At 49.6% G+C, this 24,797-nt stretch overlaps 2 protein-coding genes across 2 annotated transcripts in view; one reads left to right on the top strand and one right to left on the bottom strand.

Moving 5' to 3' along the window:
• The window catches only part of ZNF394 (zinc finger protein 394), a 481,244-nt gene that overhangs the window by 226,808 nt on the left and 229,639 nt on the right, over window positions 1-24,797 (top strand). The window lies entirely within an intron of this gene.
• LOC136403426 (myosin-16) overlaps window positions 1-24,797 on the bottom strand; it is a 60,625-nt gene that overhangs the window by 14,842 nt on the left and 20,986 nt on the right. Inside the window, exons 19-36 of the mRNA XM_066382145.1 lie at window positions 22,963-23,099; window positions 21,614-21,695; window positions 19,424-19,597; window positions 17,718-17,945; window positions 16,554-16,658; window positions 13,167-13,253; window positions 12,799-12,944; window positions 11,629-11,719; window positions 11,185-11,241; window positions 10,457-10,543; window positions 8,346-8,591; window positions 7,765-7,882; window positions 5,968-6,095; window positions 5,038-5,234; window positions 3,659-3,791; window positions 2,409-2,625; window positions 711-847; window positions 516-619 (exon numbers count right to left, since the gene is read on the bottom strand). Of these exons, the coding sequence (XP_066238242.1) occupies window positions 516-619; window positions 711-847; window positions 2,409-2,625; window positions 3,659-3,791; window positions 5,038-5,234; window positions 5,968-6,095; window positions 7,765-7,882; window positions 8,346-8,591; window positions 10,457-10,543; window positions 11,185-11,241; window positions 11,629-11,719; window positions 12,799-12,944; window positions 13,167-13,253; window positions 16,554-16,658; window positions 17,718-17,945; window positions 19,424-19,597; window positions 21,614-21,695; window positions 22,963-23,099 (2,474 nt within the window). The remainder of the gene's footprint in view (window positions 1-515; window positions 620-710; window positions 848-2,408; window positions 2,626-3,658; window positions 3,792-5,037; window positions 5,235-5,967; window positions 6,096-7,764; window positions 7,883-8,345; window positions 8,592-10,456; window positions 10,544-11,184; window positions 11,242-11,628; window positions 11,720-12,798; window positions 12,945-13,166; window positions 13,254-16,553; window positions 16,659-17,717; window positions 17,946-19,423; window positions 19,598-21,613; window positions 21,696-22,962; window positions 23,100-24,797) is intronic.

Below are 24,797 nucleotides of genomic sequence, written 5' to 3'. Positions count from 1 at the left end.
AATACCGTTTTCCACAGCAGCTGCGCCATTTTACATTCCTACTATAGTTTACAAGGACCTCCAGATCCTCATCAATACTTGTTATTTTATGGTTCTTCTTTTCATAGTAGCCCTTGTAATGGGTCCAAGGTAGTATGTAATTGTACTTTTGATTTGTGCTTCCCTGATAACTAGTGATATTGAGCATCTTTTCATGTGCTTATTGTCCATTTTTATATATTTTTTGGAGAGACGTCTATTTAAGTCCTTTGCCCATTTTTAATTGGATTATTATCTGATGGGGTTTTTGAAAAGTCACTAAAGTATGACATTTCAAAGTGTTTCTGAACCACAGAGTACCCCTTCTGTATATAGGACTACTATTATTTCCATTTAACAGATGTGGAAACTGAGGTTCAGAGAGGTTCATTTAAATTGCCCAAGGTCACATGACTAGTAGGTGGCAGAGACCCAGGTTCCTGGACTCTGCGCCATCATGCTACCAAAGTCAGTCTCCCATCCGGTCAGCCCTGTACCTGGTCGCTTCAAATTCCTCTTCTTTCTCATGAATTCTCCGGTCAATGTCAGCTTTCACCTGAGCCAGTTCCAGTTGAATTCGAATCACCTTGCTCTCTTCAACCTACCAGGAATGTAAACATCAGTTTTTCTGGCTAAGCAGGTGTGCGGTCCCTGGCCAAGTGTTCAGCCTCCAAAAAGAGCCATGAGGTTACCTCTAGGGACGACTCAGCTTCCTCCAGGGCCACCTGAAGTTCGTCCTTCTCAATCTCCAATTTTTTCTTCAATTTCTGCAGCTCATGCACACTCCGTCCTCCCTCGCCCAGCTGATCAATCAGTTCCTTTATTTCCTCTGAGAAAAAAAATATCCTTGTTAATAAGGCACATGAGGACTACCAGCTTTCCAGGGTTGTGGCATGTGTCATAGACAGCCCTCCATTGGGGCCGGAAGCAGGCGCTTCTAGCCTTATTCTATCAACAGAGAAGCAATACATTCCAACTCATAGACTTGTGGAGCATCAGGGCTTGAACATTGGAGAACAGTTGGATCCTAGCTGCTCTTTTTTTCGGTAAGAAACTGAATTCAGCCCAGAGAAGAGTGAACAAGTACAGAGTAGCTTTAGGGCCAGCGCCTAGGACTCCCAGGTTCTGTCAGTTTTACATGCAAAGCCTTCCTTTCTTAGGGATAGTCCCCCAACAATTCCCTCCAGGCCTCTCTTTTTTTTTTTTTTTTTTTTTTTTTACAGGGACAGAGAGAGAGTCAGAGAGAGGGATAGATAGGGACAGATAGACAGAAATGGAGAGAGATGAGAAGCATCAATCATTAGTTTTTTGTTGCAATACCTTAGTTGTTCATTGATTGCTTTCTCATATGTGCCTTGACTGCGGGCCTTCAGCAGACCTAGTGACCCCTTGCTCGAACCAGCGACCTTGGGTCCAAGCTGATGAGCTTTTTGCTCAAGCCAGATGGCCTGCACTCAAACTGGCAACCTCGGGGTCTCGAACCTGGGTCCTCCGCATCCCAGTCTGACGCTCTATCCACTGTGCCACTGCCTGGTCAGGCCAGGCCTCTTTTTTAAGTTTCATTTTTTTCATTTTAATTAAAATGTTTATTTATTTATCTATTTTCTTGAGAATGAGAGAGAGAGAGTGGGGGGGAAAGAGAGGGACAGACAGGAACAGAGACAGGAAGGGAGAGAGATGAGAAGCATCAATTCTTTGTTGTGGCACCTTAGTTGTTCATTGATTGCTTTCTCATATGTGTTTGATGGGGGGCTCCAGCTGAGCCAGTGACCCCTTGCTCAAGCCAGAGACCTTTGGGCTCAGGCCAGTGACAACTGTATCATGCCTGTGATCCTACGCTCAAGCCAGTGTCTGTGCTTGAGCTAGTGAGCCTGCGCTCAAGCCAGTGACCTTGGGGTTTCGAACTTGAGTCCTCAGTGTCCCAGGCCAATGCTCTATCTACTGTGCTATCACCTGGTCAGGCCCACCAGGTCTCAAATTTCAGCCTGAGACTCTTATATATAAGAAATGTTTATGCATTTGTATATTATTTACATATGACAGATGTAAGGACTCAAAATCTACTGAGCCTTATTTGTGCCAGCTACTCTACTAAATGAAGACTTGATAACATATTATCATATTTCATTGGCACATTACAAGAAAGACAGTATTATTTCTCCATCTTACAGATGAGGAGACTGAGGCACAGAAAGTTTAAGTAACTCACCTGCCTGAAGTTATATTACTGAGTGCTCAAGTGCTTCTACAAAGAGCTTACCAGTCAGTCAACAAACATTTAGTGTGCACCTACTGTGTGCCAGCTGCTTAAATCCATGATGTGCCTGGGAGGAAGGGGACCCTGGCTATGTCTTTGTCCCTGCAGGCCACCCACCTGCCCTCAGACTCACCCTGAAGGGTCTTGTTCTCTTTCTTCACCGACTCGAGGTGCTCCAGGGACTCCTCATAGGCAGTCTTGATCTTGAAGCTCTCTGTCATGTACATGCGGCACTCCTTCTGGGAGCTGTCCACCTCCACCTGCAGCTCCTCGCACTTCTGCTGCCACTCAGCCAGCATCTTGTCGAAGACCCGCTGCTTCTTGTCCAGGGCGGCGGCTGCAGCATTGGCCTAGCGAGAGGTGGGGATGACATCTGAGGGTCTGACTTCCCTGGCGGTTTCCCCTCCTTCTGCTCCCCTCCCTTCCTTTCTTCTTCCCTAGTGACTCCGGTGACCACAGATGTCTTGGGAATTGGGATATAATTCAACATTGATGACAAAGGGGGTCAGGAAAGAGCTATCTTTCAGTTCTGAAACTTCTGATACTAGATGTGTGACTTTGGGCAGTCTACCTTATCTTCCTAGGTGAAAGTTTTCTCAGGCGTAAAATGAGGAATCTGGGCCACAACGTCCTTCCCAGATTTATGGCATTCATCCAATTCCCCATAACATATTTCTCCATAATGTACTAATAATATACATTATACATCATTGTCCAACTCAGAGATAGGTTTGTTATTATTTTTCTTGTGAATCAAAGCTAATTAGTCTTAGACATTTTTTTCCTTGACTTTTAATCTTTTTCATAACTCCCTGGCAACTATGTATTGGCTACTGTGTAATATTAGATTTTATAAATTTCTGTTGATTTTCTAATTTGGGAGGAGCAAACCCTTTTTGGGTTTTAGGACTTTTCTCTGAAGCCTTTCACATGGCTGTGACCTTCTGCCCCTGATGGTTGGCATGAAGCGACGGTCCTGTCTAGACCAAACCCAGGTTGATGTGTGCAGTGGACACCTTAATTAATTTGGCTGGAGATAGCACATCAGTTTGAACCAGGGATGCAAAGAGGAATATTCAGCCACACAAATTGGGTGGGACATGGTTTTTGTGAGAGAAGAGGGGACAGGGACAATACCTCCTTGTCATGGAGGTATTTGAATAGTGGCTTGTTGAATGTTAAGATCTTTGAATTGTGAGTATATATAAACACATTCCAGCTGGAGCCAGTGTCCAATGGATGTGCATACAAACCCTATGTCTCACCATCATGGGCCACTGTTTCTTCCTGCTCATCCCAGACATGTGATAGTCTCATCCAGCTCCCTATGGGCCCTTGGACCTGGCAAATAGGCAGCAGCCTTTGAGCCTTTGACCCTCTGACCTTTTCCAAGTCAATGGTGAGGTCCTCAACTTCTGCCTGGAGTCTCTGTTTATTTTTCTCCAGGGAGGCAGCCCGGGCCTGGGCAGCTTCAGCTGTCTCTTCCGCTTCCTGGAGCCTGGCGGCCAGTTTCCGTCTGTGGATGAGGGCAAGAGGGGCTATCAGGACACATAGGAGCCCACAGGCGGGGGTCTGGGGGTCTGGCACTGAGCTCTGGTGTCAAGATAGAAAAGATGCAGACAGAGTGTAGATTGTTTAGAGGAAGCAACCACTGCCTATTCATTAATTTGATAAATATTTATTCCTATTCTGTGCCAAGTATTGTTCTAGGCATTAGGGAAGGAGCAGTAAATAAAACAGACTAAAATCTCTGCCCTCATGTAAGTTCTGTTCCAGATGGAGATAGACAATATACAGCCTGCAGACATAGCACTATGGAAAAAATCAAGCAGGGAAGGGGACACATGAGCAAAGGCCCGAGGGAGGGTGTCGAGGGCCCCATGGGCGTCTGGGGAAGAGGTTCCAGTCAGAGAGAGGTGAGGGACTGAGGTTCAGGTTTAGCCTGGAGTGACAGCAGGCAGCCCCCAAGCAGCTTGCAGCAGAAACTAGAACAGGGCTGCAGGGCAGGGGGTGGAAGTGCAGGAAGGCAGGTCGAGCTCACTGTATGAAGAGCTTTGTGTCCGTTGGAAGGCACTGTGGTTATTGTTACCCTGTCACCACAAATTCCAGTGAGTGGAAGGCACATCAAGCAGGCTGGGGTCCCCTTCATGCTTACACAGACTGGCTCACATGCAGGGCCTCCCTGGGCAGGTGGGCCTATGAGCGTTCAAGCAGCCCCTTCTGTGTAAGAGGACAGTCAGAGCCACGTTCACATGTCCACTTTTATTTCCTCAGGCCTGCCAAGCAGAGGGTCCACTTCTCTCGTTTATAAACAAGGAAGAAAGCTCAAAGGCCTGAGGACGTTTACCACAGAGCTGGGGAAAGGCAGCGTGGAAACCTTTGCCACGGTGTGGTCCGTGCCCTCCGGCATCATGGTGAGGCCCCTCTCTGCACCCACCAGGCCTGTGGAGCCTTCCTAAGCCTGTCAGAGGCAGAGATTCCCCGCCCGCCCGGAGGAGGAGCCGCTGCTCCCGACTCCCCTGTCTGCGCGAGCGCTTAAGGCAGAGGATGTAGGTAAGAGAGCCCGTGCAGTTGGAACCTGGTGTTCGGCAGTGTAGGCAGTGGGCTCCCCTGTCCAGACATTCATCCCCCCTTAAGAGGAGCCCCTGAACTGCCTTCTCCCGGGCACGGCCCGGCCTCTGCTGTGGGTGATGGTGGAGAGATCTGCAGTGCCCACCCACCCGCGTGGCCTGCCCCACTCTCCTGTTACAAGGTGAGCTCACTTGGTCTCCTCCAGCTCCTCAGTCCTTTGGATGGCATCGGTCTCATACTTGGTCCTCCAGGTGGTCACCTCAGTGTTGAGTTTGGACACAAGGCGCTGCAGCTCTGATTTGCCTCCTTGCTCCTCCTCCAGCTGTTCTTTCAGCAGGTCCAGGTCGTGCTTGGTGTTGGCAAGACTCACCACAGCTGTGCTGCGAGACTGTGGGGACCACACGAATCTGTCAGAAGCTCACTGGTCTCTCCGTGGCCCCAGAGCTAGCACTTAGATATTTGTAATGTTGGATCAACAGTACAGCAAGTGAAGGAGGCAGACACATGGTTCTACAACCTTAACCATCAGGGTTTATTTTCCCTGGTTTTTTTTTTTCTTTTCTTTTTTTTTTTAATAGAGATAGACAGGAAAGGAGAAAATGAGAGGGAGGAGAGAGATGAGAAGCATCTACTCATAGTTGCTTCACTTTAGTTGTTTATTGATTATTTCTCATATGTGCCTTGACTGGGGGGGGGAGACTCAAGCTGAGCCAGTGACCTCTTGCTCAAGCCAGTGACCTTGGGCTTCAGGCCAGCAACCTTTGGTCTGAAGCCAGTGACTTTTGGATCATGTTGATGATCCCGCGATAAAGCCAGAGACTTTGTGCTCAAGATGGCAAGTCTGTGCTCAAATCAATGAGCCCGCTCTCTAGCCGTCGACCTTTTGGTTTTGAACTGGGGACCTCAGTGCCCTGGGTTGATGCTCTATCCACTGTGCCACTACTGGTTAGGCTCCCTGTTTTTTCCGTTATTGTCTATAAGATCTATAATTTCACATAGCATACTAAACTTTTTTACTTGCTGGAGGACTAAATATTTTTCATGTTCCTTCTACATCTTCATAACCTATAATTTTCTTTAAGGAAGCGACTCTGTCACTCTCACCCCAACCCCAAACAAACCTTGGACTCTTCATCCAGCTGCCTCTTGTAATCATCCACCTGAGATGTCAGTGATGTCTTCATCCGCAGGATTTGATTGAGTCGGCTCTGGGATTCTTCATATTCCCGGCTCAGCTCACTATTTTCAGCTGGGTGAGGAGGAAGTGAGAAAAATATTGGATGAAGAACTGGCTCTCTAGCCAGATCCTAAGATCCCCCAGGGCACTGCTCCCACAGTGCCCAGTAAATATGGCAGTGTGGCTGGCTGAGCTGGAATGGGGAGAGTGACCACCACACCAGCCACTCAAATTAAGTCATCGCAGGAGTGGAGCGAGTGCCCGGGAGTTGCCAGAATCCAGGTGACTTGCATGGGGTAAAGGGCTTTATTCAGATAACAAAGCCCCTGACCCCTGGCAGGTGACACAGCAAAGGAGTTTGGAGAAGACCGCGGGGCAGAGTGTTTACTTTGTAAACTGTATGTGTCACGGTCCCAGAACCTACTATACTCCTGTAATCTGCGATTGAGCGCGGGAGCCAGAGGCCAGGACGAGCTCCATGAGTCAGAGCAAGGTCAGGGCTTCCGGTTCTGCTCTGCCAGTCATTCGTTCTGTCTGTTCATCTCACTGCACTTCATTTCTCTCATCTGGCACGGAGGCGTTGATCTTAAAAAGTACTCGGGATGTGAGAAACAAGGCCAAATGGTGCCTCAGGTTCCCTGATGTCACACTGGAGCTTGTCTAACTGGCTCGCCCAAGGAGTGCTAACTTCTCTCAGAGAATGCACCTTTGTTTGGCTTACTTTTTACTCTGGTTAGATCCCAGCCTCTGCAAAGTGAGGGGTTAACTTGTATAGTGATAAGTTTCAAATTATTTAAGTCCAAGAGATACAAAGGATTTCTTCTGATAAAAAACAAAAACCAAACCAAACGCAGAGGCTGCAGTACTGTTGTCTTGGACGTCATTAACCAGTTTTGCATCTAACTTAGCAAAGTTCCTAAACACTCCTTTCCCTACTGACTATGTAGCTAACTCTGGCCCCTGTGCTCTTGGAAGGCAGCTTTATTATTTTTCTGGTTCCCTGATTGCTGACACGTTTGCTTTATGTTAGTATGTGGGTCATGTTTCAAAATGCTTAAAAAGTGTCAGTATGGCTGCCCTCCCTGCTGATCAGAAAACTGATATAGGCCCTGGCCGGTTGGCTCAGCGGTAGAGCGTCGGCCTAGCGTGCGGAGGACCCGGGTTCGATTCCCGGCCAGGGCACACAGGAGAAGCGCCCATTTGCTTCTCCACCCCTCCGCCGCGCTTTCCTCTCTGTCTCTCTCTTCCCCTCCCGCAGCCAAGGCTCCATTGGAGCAAAGATGGCCCGGGCGCTGGGGATGGCTCCTCGGCCTCTGCCCCAGGCGCTAGAGTGGCTCTGGTCGCAATATGGCGACGCCCAGGATGGGCAGAGCATCGCCCCCTGGTGGGCAGAGCGTCGCCCCATGGTGGGCGTGCCGGGTGGATCCCGGTCGGGCGCATGCGGGAGTCTGTCTGACTGTCTCTCCCTGTTTCCAGCTTCAGAAAAATGAAAAAAAAAAAAAAAAAAAAAAAAAAAAAAAGAAAACTGATATAAAACGCTTTGAATAGTGTTCTGTTTTACACTATAAAAATGTGACTTGGAACACAGAGGGTAAAATAAAATCTACTCGTCTCATCACAGGGAATGTGAATTTTCCAAAACCAAGAAAGATCTGGGGAGAGGACCTAGGAACTCTTTCAGTTTCCCCTCTCCTGTTCCATACACTGCTCCTTAGGAAGTTGCAGGGAGGAGTGAACTCACCTTGGAGGCGTGTCCTGATGGCATTGACTTCTGCCTGGTTTCTCTCCAGTTCAGCCACCTTGGCATTGGCTTCTGCTAAGCTGTCTTCCAGCTTTCGGACATGGGCTTCGGCATTTATCTGCTCAGGAAGAAGGTATTCAGTGGGGACACGGGGCCAGGCTGCGTGTACTAGAGAAACCCAGGCCAGGCCCTCCCTGCTTCCCACCTGGGTCCCCCTAGTGCAGCCTCCCAGGTTTCTAACTCCTTGAGGATATAGTCATATTAATGCAATGATAATCTTAATAGCACATATTTAGGAGCTTTTTTGATGTGCCAGGGACTTTTGTAGCCGTCACAACAGTGCTATGAGGTAGGGATTATTATTGTCCCCATTTTACATGTGAGGAAACTGAGGCACAGTTAGGTTATATAACTTGGCTAAGGCTATATACACAGTTGGTAGGGTCTGTGACAGGTTCACCTCAGTTCCCTTTGCAACATCTAGAACTTGATGGGGGCCTGTTGGGGGCTCAGGGAATATTTGTGCAAGAGCCAATGCCAGGGCACCTCCCTGTGGTTCTGGGGGGAGGGGCTTCCCTCACCTTGGACTTCTGCACATTCTCCATGCTGGCATTGAGGTCGTCAATCTCGGCCTTCATGACCTGCTTGTCCTTCTCCAGCTTGGACTTGACCCTCTGCAGGTTCTCCACGTGCTCGGTCAGCTCGGCCATCGAGTCCGTGTGCTTCTTGCGCAGGGTGGAGGCCGTTGCCTCGCTCTGCAGGGCCGCCTCCTCCAGCTCCCGCCGCAGTTTCAGTAGCTCAGCCTCCCGCTTGCGATTCTGCTCAATCTGGGGGAGAGTAGAGGAAAAGCAGGGTTTATAGCAGGACTGGCTGGCGCTAGTCTCCTTGGGGTGGACACTGCCCACCTGCTCAGTGGTCTTCTGATATTCCTGCTCCCCGCTAATGAAATGTCCTGATTGAAATATTAATCCTAAGCCTCTGGGTGGTTTACTCATAGGATTTGTTTAGATAGTGTTGTGTGTTGAATTATGTTTCTCCTGAAGGTATGTTCAAATCTTAACCCTGATACTTTATGTGACCTTATTTGGCAATAGGATCTTTGCAGATGTAAACAAGTTAAAACGTCATGCTGCATTAGGGTGGACCCTAATCTGATGGCTGGTTGTCTTTATACGAAGAGGGAAATTTGGACCAAGAAAGATAGAAGAGATAAAGGCCATGTGACGGCAGAAGCAGAGACTGGACGATGCAGCTACAAGCAAGAAATAGCAAAGATTGCCTGCAAACCACCAGGAGCTGGGAGAGAGGCCAAGAACAGAGTCTCCCTCAGAGCCTTCAGAAAGAGCCCACCAGGCAGCTCTTTATCCATAGCTCTTGCTCTCACGGCCCCCTGTTGTATTCTTAACTCCCGGCACTGCTAGAGGTATTGCCTTTGTTAATGCCCTTCTGGATTCAAACCATCTGAATGACTTTGTTTTCTCTCAGGATCCAACCACAGCTGGACACATGCTTCAGATCAGCTCCCCAAGGAGCTGACTGTGGCCAGGATGATGAGGAAGCAGGACGTAGAGCCCAGGGGGCCACAGGAAAGGATGTGCAGCCTTCCAGTGACACGGCCCACCATTCCTGTTCTCTGTTCTGACCCGAGGTCCACATATGCAAGAGAGCTGACTACGTAAAATTAGAAGAGTATCATGTGGCTTCTGTTGGTCTCCATGATGCCTTCATGTGAGTTAGAGGAAGAAACATTCGACCCCAGGAGGCACGGCTCAGATTCCAGCCTCCATTCACCTTTCGGTGGGGTGCTCTTGGCGTGTGGGGTCAACCTCTCTGTATTAACCGTATTTTTATTTTCTGTATTCTGGAGCTTTGACCTCTGGGGCTTTGCTGACCCCAAAAGGATAGCCTCTCCCAGAGCTAGCTAATTCCTACAGATAGCAAACAACTCAATTTCAATTGCAAACCAACCAGTCTAGAGCCGACATCTCCAGTCTCTTCCTCTGTGTGGTCCTCACACTCTCAGCCACTATTTACTTCCTCTAATCACACAGTGCCAGGTATCAGACAACTAAGGATGGTTTCTATGCCCTGGAGCCCTCTAAAATGATCCAAACTGGCCAATCTAAGCCTGCTCCCATGCCTCGCTAGTTCCTTCTTCAGAAACCACAATAAAGACTCTTGCCCACAATCCCGCCTCCTTCTGTCTCCCGATTGACCTGGCGCATCCCTGTGTGGCTCTGCCCGGCACGCCCCCTCCTCTTGGGAACTATAATGAACTTGAACAACACAGGTTTGAACTGCACACACAGGTCAACTGAACTGCCATTAAATGGAAAATCTCTGTGTAAGTGGACCCGTGCCGCTCAGACCTGCGTTGTTCATGGGGCTACTCTGTGTCTACAATGGCAGTCCTCTCCTCATCTCCTGGACTTACTATACCTCAAGTTGTTTCTCAGTACACTATATTTTAGAACACCACCCTCTGTATTCAATCCAAATCCTGCTTCCCCTAGTGCTGCTGAGCTAAGGCGCCCCAGAAGGAAGTGGACCAAACCAGCCATTCTCTTCCCTACTCCTTGTTAACCGGTGACTCATCAGGCAAGTCCCAGGAATTCAGCAAAACCTAACCTGTCCTGTTTTCTCCCTGGAAGCAGGCAGGAGTTGGGGTTCCCAGGGCCCCCAGGGATGATACCTGAGCAGATGTGGCTCCTCCAGCCTCTTCCAGCCTGTCGCTGAGGTCTTCGAGGTCCCGGGACAGGTCACTGCGTTGTTTCTCTACCTGGGGTGAGAGTGAACGACACTGACTAAAGCCATCCATGAGTCCCTCTGTCTGTGTGCTGTCTGTGAGGCCAGGGGCCTGCGCTTGGGGAGCTCTGCACTCTGTCCGCCACCCCACATGCTCAGTGAAGGATGCTGTCTGTCCTTCTCCCTGCCCTGGGTGGGCCTTCATGCTCAGCTCAGTTTGGCTGAATCTGGAGTTTAGGTGTCTTATGATTTATTTCCCACCAGCTTTCTGGCCTCATCCCCTGTAGGATCCTTGCCCTCAACCTTCCCTCCGCTCTTTGCTCTTCCTTTTACACCTTTGTACCTGTGCAGATAGGTACTATTTTATTCCCTCTGCCTAGAAATTCCTCCCTGCCTCAGCCTGTTGAATTCAATCTTTGAGCCCCCAGGTAATGTTGCCTCCTTCACTTGCCCGAGAGAACTAGCTCTTGGTCACACACCACAAAGAGCATCTTCGCATCTTACGTCACCATGAATGCCCGCATCTAGCACAATGCCTCGTACATGGTAGGTGCTCAGAAACAATGAGGCCTTTTCCACTGCAAACCTGTCATCCTCTCTGTTTCTGCTTACACTTGGATTCTATCAGTCAGTGGTCCTTTGACTCAAGCAAGGTAGAAGAAGTGTGTCGTTTACCTTGGCTCTCATTGCCCTCTCAGCTTCCAGTTCTTCCTCCAGCTCCTCGATTCGGGCCTAGCAGACAAAGAAGCAGAAGAAGAGGAGTGAGGACGGTTATCTTTCCTGTGGAGTTAGAAACTTACCCACTTGGCCTTTTAGAATGGAAATGATGGAAGGGAGCTAAACACATGATGGATACTGTCAAAAGAAGAGGGAACTGATGGCCTGGGCAGGAGGGAGGGAGTCCCCTCAAGAAGCCAGCATGGCTGGCGGCATGGTGAGGGGAATGGTGGGTGATGGGGTCAGTGAGGGAGCATGGGTCAGCCTCTAAGGACTCTCTGGGGCAGTCTTGGTCCTCAGGAAAACTTAGCAGCCAATCAGCTGACGCAAGCGAGGGGTGCAGGAAAGTGCATTTCAAAAGGCTAATCATCTCTGCTGTCTAGTCTTCAGTCCTGGACATACCTGGTGCTCCTTTAGTTTCCGCTGCAGTGTGGAATTCAGAGACTGCTCGTCCTCATATTTAGAGTTGACAGAATTGATTTCCATATCCCTCCTGCAAAAGAAGGTTTGATCTCCTGAGGAAAAAAAGCTCTGGGGATAGACCAGCAAGCTGGCCAGTGGACAGAGACTGGGCTGCCAGAGGAGGCCTTAACTCTGCTGAAAGCTACTTGCCCCCTGACACCTGGCCTTCGGGGGTGACAGCCCAGAAGGTCTCACCCTATCATTCACTTATTCTTTCACTCATGCACTTACTGATTTGACATGTGTTTACTGAGTACCTACTATGTGTCAGACAGCGTTTGGGGTTCCAGGGACAGGGCAGTGAACAAACCAGATAGAAATCACTGCTCTGGAGCCGTTTACTTTCTAGGGACTCCAGAGTCACAAGAACGCTTTGGCTTTTTAGGGAAAAATTTTCTCCAAAATCTTTCCACAAAAGGCCGTCTCCTTCTGATGTGTGAACTGCATGTGTCCAGGAGCCATGTATGAAAACTAAGACGACAGACCGAGTGGATAAGGAGGATGGGCAGGTCACATGCACCTTCAGGTGAGCCACAGAGGAAACAAGCTGAGATGCGGACAGCAGTCTGTGGTGCTTTAAAACTATCTGAGAAAAAAAATACTTAAAAGACGCATTGTCCAAATTCTCCTTTTTCCTTATTTGACTCCTTATCTCCTTCTGCTCAGCCTCTTACTTAGTTCAGGTTGATGCCTGGAGGATTGCAGCAGCCTCCCAGTTGTTTTCCTGCTTTCATTTTTCTCCACTCAACCTTTCCTCCACGTTATCGCCGGAGTGATACTGATAAAATACCCCCTCAACGTATGATCTTTGAGAGCTCAGTTTATAGGTTTCTATAAACTTTCTGCCCTCTGGAGTGCATGTCAGTCTCCTTTTCATCATCCAATAGGCCCTATCTGAGGCTGGGTGCTCCCTCCAGACAGGGTGGCACCTACTTCCTTCTCTCTCTCCTCCGTGCTGGGCACACTACCTGGGACAAAGCAGGTGCTGGTGACAGGCATGGATACACATGCAGCCCTCAGCACAGTGCCTGGCTCCCAGCACCATTCAGAAAGCGCTAGATATTGCTAATATTGCTACAGATGAAACGAGAGACAGCACGGCAGGCATACTTTTTCACCACCTCCTCGAGATCTAGCTTGGCCCGTTCCATCTCATTGAGATTGTCAATGGTCATCTTCAAGTCACTCTCGGCTTTCCGACGAGCCTTTTCCACCTCGGCCCGGATTTTCTTCTCCTGTTCCCAGTTATCTTCCAGCTGCAGAGACAAGAAAAGCAAGAGAAAACAGAGAAAGGGGGGAATCTCAAGCAAGAACACAGTAAGGAACCAGACTGGGCCAGGTTCCTTAGCGGAGGCATCAGAGAGGCCCTCACTTCCCTGCGGATGTGACAGTCCAGTTCCCAAATGTACTGAAGACCCTGTGCTCTGGGATGGACCTGGCCCTTGAGCTGTGGAACTGGCCCAGCTGTGGGGCATTACCTCGTGGATCTGGGTGTTGAGCTTGCTGTTGCTCTTGGTCAGGTGGTTCACCTTGTCCTCCTCAGCTTGTAGGTCATCGAGGGTTTTCTGGAAGGAAAGATACACATGTGGTGTGGCCCATAAGGCATGCAGGCGCGGCTGATCAGACCTGGTTCTATCATCACTTCTGAGCTGAGTTGACTTCAGTAAACAGCTACTGAGCACCTGCTCCTGGGGGCGAGGTGAGACTGGGGCAGACCCAAGCACCCGTCAGCAGCAGGTAGGCCCTCGGGTCAGTAGTGGGGGCTCTGGTTCTCCACACGGCATATGGAAATCTGTGTGGTGGGGTGTTTCTGGTTGTCACACTGGCACATAGTGAGTAGTTCCAGGATGCTGGACATACCTCTGGACAATCGGCACCGTGAAGAATAATTCTGTAGTACTTATGCCTGATGTCCCACAGTCTTTTATGTAAATAAAACAACCATTTATTCTTTTCTGAACTTACCACCACTTTCTGAACCCACCACTACTTTATATATAACTCAAACAATTTTTTCATTTAGTATACACTACATTTACTTTATTTATTTATTTATTTATTTATTTTTTGTATTTTTCTGAAGTTGGAAACAGAGAGGCAGTCAGACAGACTCCCGCATGCGCCCAACAGGGATCCACCCGGCACGCCCACCAGGGGGCAATGCTCTGCCCATCTGGGGTGATGCTCTGCTGCAACCAGAGCCATTCTAGCGCCTGAGGCAGAGGCCATAGAGTCATTCTCAGCGCCCGGGCCAACTTTGCTCCAATGGAGCCTTGGCTGCGGGAGGGGAAGAGAGAGACAGAGAGGAAGGAGAGGGGGAGGGGTGGAGAAGCAGATGGGTGCTTCTCCTGTGTGCCCTGGCCAGGAATCGAACCTGGGACTCCCGCACACCAGGCCAATGTTCTACCACTGAGCCAACTGGCCAGGGCAGTATACACTACATTTAAAAAGAATAATCTACCATGAAAACTGAGAGAAGATTTATGTGTTGTTATCAAAATCTCCCCAAGAGTTATTCACCAATTTGATAAATTGCATAAGTGACAGAAACCACACTTTGCTATCCGGGTCGCCAACATGCCCTCCTGTGCCCGTCTGTAGCTGTTATAGACGGGCTCCGGCAGACAGCCCACTGCTCACAACGTCTTCTAGTCAATCTGCCTGACCTTTTACACGTGGGCAACCCCATTATTTATTATAAATTATTTTCCATTTATTTCTCCTTTATATAGAAGGGCGCTCTATTGATTTTTGACATTATATTTTAGTCCTATCATAATTTTTATTTCAGGATAGTAAGAGAGCCTTCCAAAAAGGTCAATTCTCATTATTTGTAAATTAGCTATCTGCTAATTTACCTACTTACTAAAACTTATTTGTAATCTTTAGATCAATACTCATGGTGCTTTCACGGTCATTCACAGATGAGCAGAGCAGTGAAAAATTTGAGTCACCTGGGGTTTTCAGCTGGGGTCAAGTGAGAATGCCCTGCCTTCTTGTCTCAGCTCTTACTGCAAACAAGTGTCTTTTCACAGTCTGGTGAGTGTCACGTTTTTAACATTTTTGTGCTTTTTGTTGGTGATTTTGCTGTTTAAAATGTCACCCAAACACAATGCTGTCCGGTGTTCCTAAGCACAGGAAGGCTTTGATGTGCCTTACAGGGAAAATTGTGTGTTAGATCAGCTTCGTTCAGGCAGGAGACGGAGTGCTGCTGACCAAGGCTTCGGTGCAAGGAATCAATAATATGTGCTAAGTAAGGGTCTTTAAACAGACACACACATAAAGCGACATAATGTATTGGTCATAATTGTATGTATTATGTATTGATTGGTACACAAAATATTGTTATTTGAGGCTTGTAGGAACCTGAATCTCCCCGAGGAGCAGAGGTTTGGTATTTGTGAATTCAGCGTGTGATGACTTTATGGAACATAACTGTTTTGGATAATGAGAACTGGCTGTAAAAAGAGGCTCTGGGTTTGATGTAGTTGAGTCATAGTCTCAGGAGAGGTATTTCCAGAGGCAGTTCAGGGGATATGTTGTGGATTCCAGTGTCAGCAAACACAGGGATGAGGGTCCACTGTCTGGTTCTGAACTTCAACTCGCTCTTTGCACCTGTGTTTCCAGAACAAAGAGGTGCCCTGGCCCTGGCCAGTAGGCTCAGCAGTAGAGCGTCAGCTGGGCATGTCGGCTTCAATTCCCGGTCAGGGCACACAGGAGAAGCACCATCTGCTTCTCCACCCCTCCCCCTCTCCTTTCTCTCTGTCTCTCTCTTTCCTTCCCGCAGACAAAGCTCCATTGGAGCAAAGTTGGCCTGAGTGCTGAGGATGGCTCCATGGCTTCCACCTCTGGTGCTAGAATGGCTTCAGCTGCAACACAGCAACACCTCAGATGGGCAGAGCATCGCCTCCTGGTGGGCTGGCCGGGTGGATCCCGGTCGGGCGCATGCAGGAGTCTGTCTGACTACTTCCCTGCTTCTAACTTCGGAAAAAAAAAATACAAGGCCCTGGCCGGTTGGCTCAGTGGTAGAGCGTCGGCCTGGCGTGTGGAAGTCCCGGGTTCGATTCCCAGCCAGGGCACACAGGAGAGGCGCCATCTGCTTCTCCACCCCTCCCCCTCTCCTTCCTCTCTGTCTCTCTCTTCCCCTCCCACAGTCGAGGCTCCATTGGAGCAAAAGATGGCCCGGGTGCTGGGGATGGCTCCTTGGCCTCTGCCCCAGGCGCTAGAGTGGCTCTGGTCACGACAGAGCGACGCCCCGGAGGGGCAGAGCATTGCCCCCTGGTGGGCGTGTGGGTGGATCCCTGGTAGGGCGCATGCGGGAGTCTGTCTGACTGCCTCCCCGTTTTCAGCTTCAGAAAAATACAAAAAAAAAACCAAAACCCAAAAAAGAGGTGCCCTGTGCCACAGTCAGCACGGGGGCCAGGCAGAGCCCATAGTAGTCAGGTCTATCTCCCCGTGACCTCCAGAGCTCAAGTCTGTTGTTGCAGCGATGTATCAGGGTTCACCGGTGCTTTAGAGCTCAAGGCCACTTCCACATGCCTCACTTTACCCTTGTGACTCTGGGGATCACACCTCCTAGTGTGCCTGCAGCCATCCTGACTCCTGCCGGCTGGCCCCCTTTTACTCTCAAAACTGTCTTAGTTTGGATGATAAATTATATGGTTGTCCCACTTACAATGAATCTGGAAGGAAGGCATCAAGATTCTACCATTCCCATTTCACTGATGAGGGAATTGAGATTTAGGGCGACTCCGTGAATTCCCTGAGGGCCCCTAGTTGAGGAGTGGCAGAGCTGGGATTTGAACCAGCGTCTTCAGTCTCTGGGCTCTGCCTGCTCACCAAGGGGAGAAGTGGGCAGTGCTTACCTGGTGCAGCTCCTCCAGGGCCCTCTTCTCCTTCTGGAGCTTGGCGATAGAGTCTTCTCGGAGTGAGAGGTCCCCAGTTAGGGTGCGGACCCTGTGGTCCAAGGCCTGGAAACCCGGGTAGGGGAGAGACAGGTCTGTAAGGCTGGGAACACCCTCTGGAGGGAGGGGAGGAGGGGGAGGCACTTGCTCTGAGAGAGAGTCCTTGGCCTAGTTGTACTTAGAGTCACCTGGGAGCCTGAGAAATACCAACACCCAGGGTACACCCCAACCAACCAAGTCAGAATCTTGGTGGAGAGGGGAACAACAAGAAGCCTCAGTTCAGGCCTTTGCTGCTCAAAGCCTGGTCCTCAGATGTCAGCTGTGACACTGACCAGGAGTGTGTTAGATACATGAATCCTGGGGCCCTGCCCGACCTGCCGACCCAGAACCTGTATCTATCTTATCAGGATCCCGGTGGTTTGTGTGCACATCCGAGCTGGAGAGGCACAGATTTGATCATGTCTACCGTCTCCTGCTCATGGACCCCACCCACCTGCCAGGGTAGGAAGGGGGCCTTGGGGCCATGGCCAGCCAGATGGTACCAGGAGCCAGGGGCTCCCCCTGGAGTCACTTGGAGGGGCAGGAACTGCTTGTTTGGGCTGCAGTCCAGCAGCCACAGGTGGCCTCACTATACTGAGAGGGTTTCCTCTTCTGGGAAGGGAGGAAGGGTGGACACGGTGTGGCAGAACATTCTGCGAGGGGCCAGGGATGCTGAGACTGAGGGGGCAGCAGGCTAATGCGGACGCCCGGGCTTGAGGAAGCCAGTCGGGTCTGGGTCTGGATGGTATCACGTGGGAAGAGCTCTCAGTTCCCTCTGTCAGCTGCTCTAACAGATTTTTCTGTAACAATGGCTACGTTCTCAGTTTGCTGTGTCCAGCATGGTATCACTGGCCACGTATGGCTGTTGAGCACTCAAAATGTGGCTAGACTGACTGAGGAAGCATGTGTTAAATTGTACTGAATTAAGTTAAAATAACGCCGTGTGGCTGGTGGCGAGGGTCCTGGGAAGCACTGCTGAGCGGGCTCCGGGGGTGGTCCCAGCAGGGTGAGCGGGCTGGGGGTTCCCCGTGGGCTAGGGTTTCCCCAGCCCTGGGAGGAGCGCGGTGGTGCTCAGGGCCTCATCACCTGCTTCTCCTTCTCCGTCTTGGCCAGTGTGGTCTCGAGGCCCTCCAGGTCACGCTTCAGGTCACTCATTTCCCCCTCCAGCTTGCGCTTGGTGGCGCTCAGGGAGGCAGCGGTGCCCTCCTCTTCCTCCAGCCGCTCCCGCATGTCTGAGATCTGGCTCTCCAGGTTCATTTTGGTCTTCATCATCTGGGTCAGGCGCTCCTCGGCATCTGCTAGGTTTTCTTGTTCCTGATGCAAGAAAGTTAGGACCCCAGTCAATGTCAGGGGTCCAGGCACCCGTAGGGGACCAGAGTAGTAGACAATTCATGGGCTGACAGGCCCCCAAATGGATTCTGGGGTTGGAGAGGGGGCTGGGCTAGCTCCAAGCTCCTCTGCGATGTGTACAACAAAGTGTAGTCTGGGTGTGCAGTCCTCAGACCTGCTGCAGCCGCTGAGAGTTGGTTAGGATGCAAAATCTCAGGCCCCATCTGAGACCTGCTGCATCTAAATCTACATTTTAATGAGATCCCACATGATCAGTTGTGCCCCACAGTTTTAGCAGAGGTGGAGCTGTCAAGAGTCACACGGGCAATAAGAGGCAGAGGAGGGACAACCTCGGTGTCCACTCGGTCACCCTGAGATGGGTCAGTGGTACAAGACAGCAACTGGCCAGAGAGGCAGAAGACAAGACCAGCTGTGTGATTTTTGGTTCATGGCATAACTTGACTGAAATTCATATCTTTGTTTGCAAAATAAGGGAAACAGTCACTGTGAGGCATAAAGGGGTGGTGCACACGAGGTGCTTCTATAAATGAAAGATTCTTTTATTACTCTGGTCTCAATAGGCATCAGTCTTCTCAAACATAAAAGAAGTGTCTCGGCTTGAGGAACTTCTCAGGGGTATTAAGAGGGTGGGAAGAAACAATGTTAAGCAGGAATGACCTTGATAAAGTCTCTAAATGTTGATCAAAACTGAATTTTCTACCCTGTAGAATACACGTGAAAATTGGGCATCTTAGGGGTGGCTGTAAGGGTCAGAGCAGAGAAGGACCCATGGCAAACCGGGAGGGTCATAGCAATGACTGCTGTCATCACACTGGAATGCAGGGGTGGGGACATTGAGTCAGGTGCCATGGAAACTAGGTCATTTGTTCTTCTTGCTATATTTGCTCTTTATTTATTCATTTTAGAGAGGAGAGAGAGAGAGACAGACAGACAGACAGACAGAAAGGAGGAGCAGGAAGCATCAACTCCCATATGTGCCTTGACCAGGCAAGCCCAGGGTTTTGAACCGGCGACCTCAGTGTTTCCAGGTCGACACTTTATCCACTGCGCCACCACAGGTCAGGCTATATTTGCTCTTGACAGGGAAGGAAAAGGAGGGAAAGAGGCCGAGTTTCTGAGGTCCCATAGGCTCGCTGCGGGGGCTTTTCCCACCACATTTTGTGGCTCCAGGTCTGGACAGTCCCCACAGGCCCAGTGTATCTGTGTGTGCCCAGCCTGCTGCTGTGGACAGACAGAATTTGATGGAGACTTTTTGGTAGTTGGGTCAACAGTGACATTACAATGAAGAAAAGAGAAGGCTGGGCATTCTCCTACTCTGGAGGCACATGACTCGCAGAAGGCTCCTCCTCCCTCCATCCCTGGGCCTGACTTGTAGTAACTCTGGGGAGCTCGACAACTGTCAGGACCCCCAGATCCTGTCCCTCCCCTGGGGCCCCACGTACAGCCTGCAGCTGGATGGTGAGGTCGTTCTTCTCCTGGCTGAGCGTGGCCATCTTCTCCTCCATATCCTTGACCTTGTTTAGCAAGTCTTGTGTCTTGGACATGGCATTCCTCAGCTCCTCCTCTTTGGCCTTCATCTCCTCCTCTTGCCGGGCCACATTCAGGAGCGGCTTGACCTGGGTGGTGAGCAACACAATAGAGTGTTAGGGGAGATGGGCTTTGCCAGGGGATGAGGAGGTGAGCTGTGGGGGGTCTGCTAGACTGGGCCTCACATTCCCACCCACTGGGGTGGAAAGCAACTCTAACTGCGGCTGTGAGGAGGAGCCCTTCTCCACAGAGGCCATAAAGTGTCTCTGGCCTCCACAGAGAAGGCCCATCCTTGCTTAGGATCAATCCTCAGGATGCTCTTTGATCCCAGGAGACACAAAGTTAGAGGTTCTTCAGCATCTAGCTGCCCCCAGCGTTCACATCTGTTCTGTAAGTGGTATGTGCTTGGAGTCCTGGCTACTCTGCTTTCCCCGCCTTTCTCCCTTACTGAGTGCCCCGCGCCCCCACCGCCTACTGTCTCTGCCCTGTATTTATCTCTCTATCATTTCATGTCTGTCTGTCTCTCTTATGCCTGCTCTTTAGAGTGGCAAAGTTTGCATAAAAAGTTTCTCGTAAGCACCAGAACCTGCAACTATGTCACACTTTGTTGTTCAGTGAGAGCTTACTGAACAGCGTGTTTTTCTTCACTGACTCATCCTACCTGGCTTGGTTAAGTAAAATGAGCATTTAGTCAATATACTGAGGGTAAAGGATTTTGATTTTCTGTTTTTACTCATTGAAATAGGACCTTGCCCTGCATGTGTAATTACTTTCAGGTGAAGAACAGGAAAGCGTCCAGGCTCTGTCTCTTTGTCATCTGTGGTCACCTGTGCTCTGCTTGAAAGGACCTTAAAGGCTGTTGGTCTGGGACTTCCCAAATGGGAATGCATACACAAAGGGGACAGGTGAGCGGGATTCCAGCATGGCATCAAAACCCTTGGGTTTTTATTGTTACATAGTTACGTTAAAAATAAATTTTAACAGTAATAATTTAATAAATAATTTTGAAAAAAATCTTAAAAATGAAAAAGAACTTATCAAATCCATAATTTTATAGATAACATTTGCTTAGGATGCCATGAAAGCAGGTTAAGAAAATAAAGTTTCCTTTTAAAATAAAAATTTCAAAACAGAAAAGGTAAGTTAATGTAAAGAAAAAGGTCAGTCATAGCACAGGTGGGGAAAGTGCCGACGATGGCTGAGCTTTGAGAAATGCTCGTCCAGAACTCTGCAACCTCAGACCACGGAGAGGACTGCTTTGTGTGTGGGCACAACTATTCTATTAAATTTGTGGTCAGCGCCAGTGGTTAGAAAGTACTTTTTCTATGGGAGGGGAGAGAAACTTCTGGTGCTGTGAGGGCACTCAGGGCTACCAGAGCCTGTCCTAATCCTCCACGTGGCTGCCCCTTGAGACGACCGTTCTGGCCTCCTCTGGTGCCCAGTGGTGTGCTGTTCCCTCTCAGTGGGGGCCGCAGACAGGACGCCATAACCTGGCGTAATTCCACCTGCAGGCAGTAGGATGGTTCGTGGCCTCCTGCATTGGCTGAGGGTGGTCTGGCCCTTTGGGGCAGCTGCAGCCCCATCGCCTGGCTGACTCACACTGCTCTCACTGTTATCCTGGAAGAACCTGGGAATTGAGACATCAGATCTCGTGATTTCCTGAGGTTACTCCAGCTCTGAAGCCAAGGGCTTCACTAAAGGAGTTGAAGACTCAAGGGGCAAGGTGCTGAAAGCCAAGCCTACCTTTGCAGGGGAGGGGGACCGTCTCCATTCTAAGTGTATTTTAGTTTTGAGAGATGAGGTGAAAGGTGGGAAGACGCCTGTGATTTTTCTGAGGAGGAATTAGCCCTGTCTGGAAGGAGGCGAGCCTTCTTTGTCTCCAAAGCATGCTCATTTTTTAGGCTGTCCCTGCAGCATCCCATGGCTTTCCACCCGCTCGAGGCACCTGTCTGCCTAGCCCTGGGGCCTCCAGTCCGCAGACAGCAGCACTGGGGCCTCCAGTCCGCAGACAGCAGCACTGGGGCCTCCAGTCCGCAGACAGCAGCACTGGGGCCTCCAGTCCGCAGACAGCGGCCATCCTGGCTGGCCTGGCCCTTGGCTCTCACCTTGTTGTAGAGCTTCCACCAGCCCCAGAAACGCAGCTCCAGGAACTTGCGTGTATTCCTCTGGATGACTTTCAGGCCAATTCTGCCGGAGAGAATTCGGGGTGCAGGCGTTTAAAGGCAGGTGGCAGGACCCGGCCTGCCTGATGGAACCGTTCCTCCCAGACAGCACAAGTCTGAGACAGACCACCCATTTCTTCCTGCATTTGCCCTCTGCCTGCTCCCTCACTGGGAATCACCCATTTGTCTCTAAATCTCATCGGTCAGCAGTCTTTGGAGTCTACTCTTTTGTGTCTCTTGCAGTTTCATTTGATTGTCATTTACCGATGACACCCTGGGCTGGTTTGGGTGCCATCCCACTACTCAGCCCGTAACTGATGTCCCTGGCTTCAGCGGGGTTGCAGAGGCTGCTGCTGGATAGCAGGACTGCATTACTATTATCATGTATCCAGTACTATTATTACACTGATTCTGTGACAGCAAGGTGCCAGAGCAGCCACAGGCCAAGCAGGGGCCTATTTTCTAATTACTGTTTTAGAGGGATCGTATTTTTCAATATGATTCTGCGGGCAGGGGTTTAGAATGAGGATTTCTGGGTTCTAATCCTGACTTTGCATGAACCTGGCCCAGTTCCGTAACTCCTGTGACCTCAGTTTCCACATCTGTAAAATGGGGTGCTGGCCCTCCCACATCACTCTCACAGCACCATTATATGGATTAAGTAAGAGGACAGCTGTGAAAGTGGCTTATATGCTGTAGAAAGAAGGGTTTATATTAGGTGGCCCCTGTTATGAGTTCAACTGTGTCCACTCTCAAAAGGATATGTTGAAGTCCTAAGCCCCAGTGCCTGTGAATATGACCTTATTTGGAAATAGGGTCTTTGCAGATATAAAATTACTGAGATTAAGATGAGTTATACCAGAACAGAGTGAGGCCCTAAACCAAGATGATTGAAATGCTTATAAAAAGAAGGAAGATGATTTAAAAGTGATGTAGCCACAGCCAAGAAATGCCTGGGGTACCAGGACTGGAAGTGGCTGGAAAGGTTCCTTCTCCAGAGCTTTCGGAGGGAGCATAGCCTGCCAACACCTTGATTTCAGACTGCTGACTTTCATAACTATAAGAAAATAAGTTTCTGTTGCATTAAGGCACCCAGGTTGTGGCAGCCCTGGGAAACTAAAATAGCCCCCAAACAGGGTTCTTCGGGCCAGCCCAGACATTGGCACCCTCCTCTCATCGCACTGCACCGTGTCACTAGTGGAGTTGACCACTGTGTGTGCGGCTGGCCCCTGGTCATTCTGTCTGCATGTGTGTGGCTCCAGCAGTCCTGCCCCACTGGTTGTGTATGCTACCTTCGTTCCAGCATCTTCTTGAACTCGACTCTCATGAGGAAACCCCGGAGCCGACACTGTAACATCGTCATGATCTTGGCTAGACGGTCATCCCGCATGTCCTCAAGCTTGGCCAGGATGCCTGCTCGGAAGAACACCTGAAGGAAAGACACACTTATCTGAAAATAGCCCAGCTGTCACCAATGGCAGCCACTTGCAGGGCTGGGGGTGGTGGGTAGGATCAAAGCACAGAGGTGCAGAAGGGTGTTTAAGGAGTTAGGAGACAGCCTGGTGCTGGTGTTTGAGGCCCCGCAGAATCAGTGGGTGCCTCCAATAGCAGGGCCACTGCCTGCTCAGTGTCTAGTCCCTGTTGCCCTTTGATTCTCCTCTATGCTTCGGCCCTGGTCTTGCACTTATTAGCTGGGTCATTTTGGACACATCTCCTCACATCTTAGGGCCTCAGTTCCTCATCTGTGAAATGGGAATGTTAATCCTTCCCTTAGAGGGTTGCTATAAGGATTAAGTGAGGTAACAGGTGGAATAGTATTTTTGTAAACTCTGAAGCTCTGAGTAAAATGTGAGATCATTATAATTTCCACTGCTGTGACTGCCCGCAGCCAGGGTGGCCAGGGGCCTCCCTTATATACCACCATGCAAAGCAGCCTCTGGATACTCATGGTCCCATGGGATCTGGGAGTGGGAAGAGGGGAGAGTGATGACTGGTTGAGGATGGTGACTTCTAGAAAGGAGACAAGAGTTGTACCAATGCCATAGTTTCAGGCATCCAGCTCTGGTTTGTCAGTAGGATTCATCCCCAGGAAAATAACACTAGCTTTGCAATGCATGTTAGAAAGAGGCAAAAACTTCAACCTGAGGGATATACGAACTTAGGTCACAAGATACCCTTCACCCCTCCCCCTACTGCAACCTTTAGGACTTCTGATAAAACAGGTGTAGGCAAGGATGTGGATCAAGGGGAAGGTGAGTTGGTATAGCAGTTTTGGGAAATGGTTTGGCATTCTCTTGTCAAACTGGACACTTGCACACTCTGCAATAGGCACCTGTCCTACTCAGCAGATATGTCGGTATGGCTGCACCTGGAGGCCTTTAGAGAGATGTGGATGCGTGGGGCAGGTCTCAGGCATTGGTGCTGTTAAACCCCCCTGGATGGTTCTAATGTATAGCTAAGGCTGAGAACTTGTTCTGGAGAAAACCCTACATAAGACCATGCGTATGGATGTACATAGTCGCTTTGAAAGGATAATTGTAGTGTGGCCATCTGAGGCAGTACTATATGGCAGTGACAGCGAATGGGTGTCACCTGCCAACAAACAAGGATGAATCTTAGAGACACAATTAAATGATAAAAGTTTGTCACAGAAGAATATATCAAGTATAATATACTTTCATGGCATTCAAACTAGGCAAAACTTTTGGCCATATGCACATGTGATAAAAAGATTTAAAACGGCAAAGGGATGGTTAGCATTCAGGAGAAGGGTTACTCCTGGGGGTGGGGAGGAAGGAGAGGAAAGAGATGCAAAAATTAAGTTCTGGGTTTTTAAGTGAGCAAATGGGTGGTTGTTCTATTAGTGTGTTTCATACGTAACATCTTTTTTTTATAGGTTTCTAATATGATAGATTCCAAAATGATAGAAACTTCTAGAAGGACAGAAGGAGCCATGCAGTAAAGTATTTTAAATTTCAGAATTAATTGGCATTGAGGTTTTGTCTTTGCGGTGCAGTAGAGGTGAGCGCGTGGCTGGGGGGTGGGGCCCACATGGGGATAAGGACGTAGCTGACAGGTAGAATCACCCTGTTCTCTGTTCTGCTGTAGCCACCAGAGCCTGCCTGGT

This window comes from Saccopteryx leptura, chromosome 4 (assembly GCF_036850995.1).
Source record: "Saccopteryx leptura isolate mSacLep1 chromosome 4, mSacLep1_pri_phased_curated, whole genome shotgun sequence".
Taxonomy (NCBI): domain Eukaryota; kingdom Metazoa; phylum Chordata; class Mammalia; order Chiroptera; family Emballonuridae; genus Saccopteryx; species Saccopteryx leptura.
The sequence above is the reverse complement of the archived record's forward strand: the minus strand, read 5'-3'. Positions and strand labels throughout refer to the sequence as shown.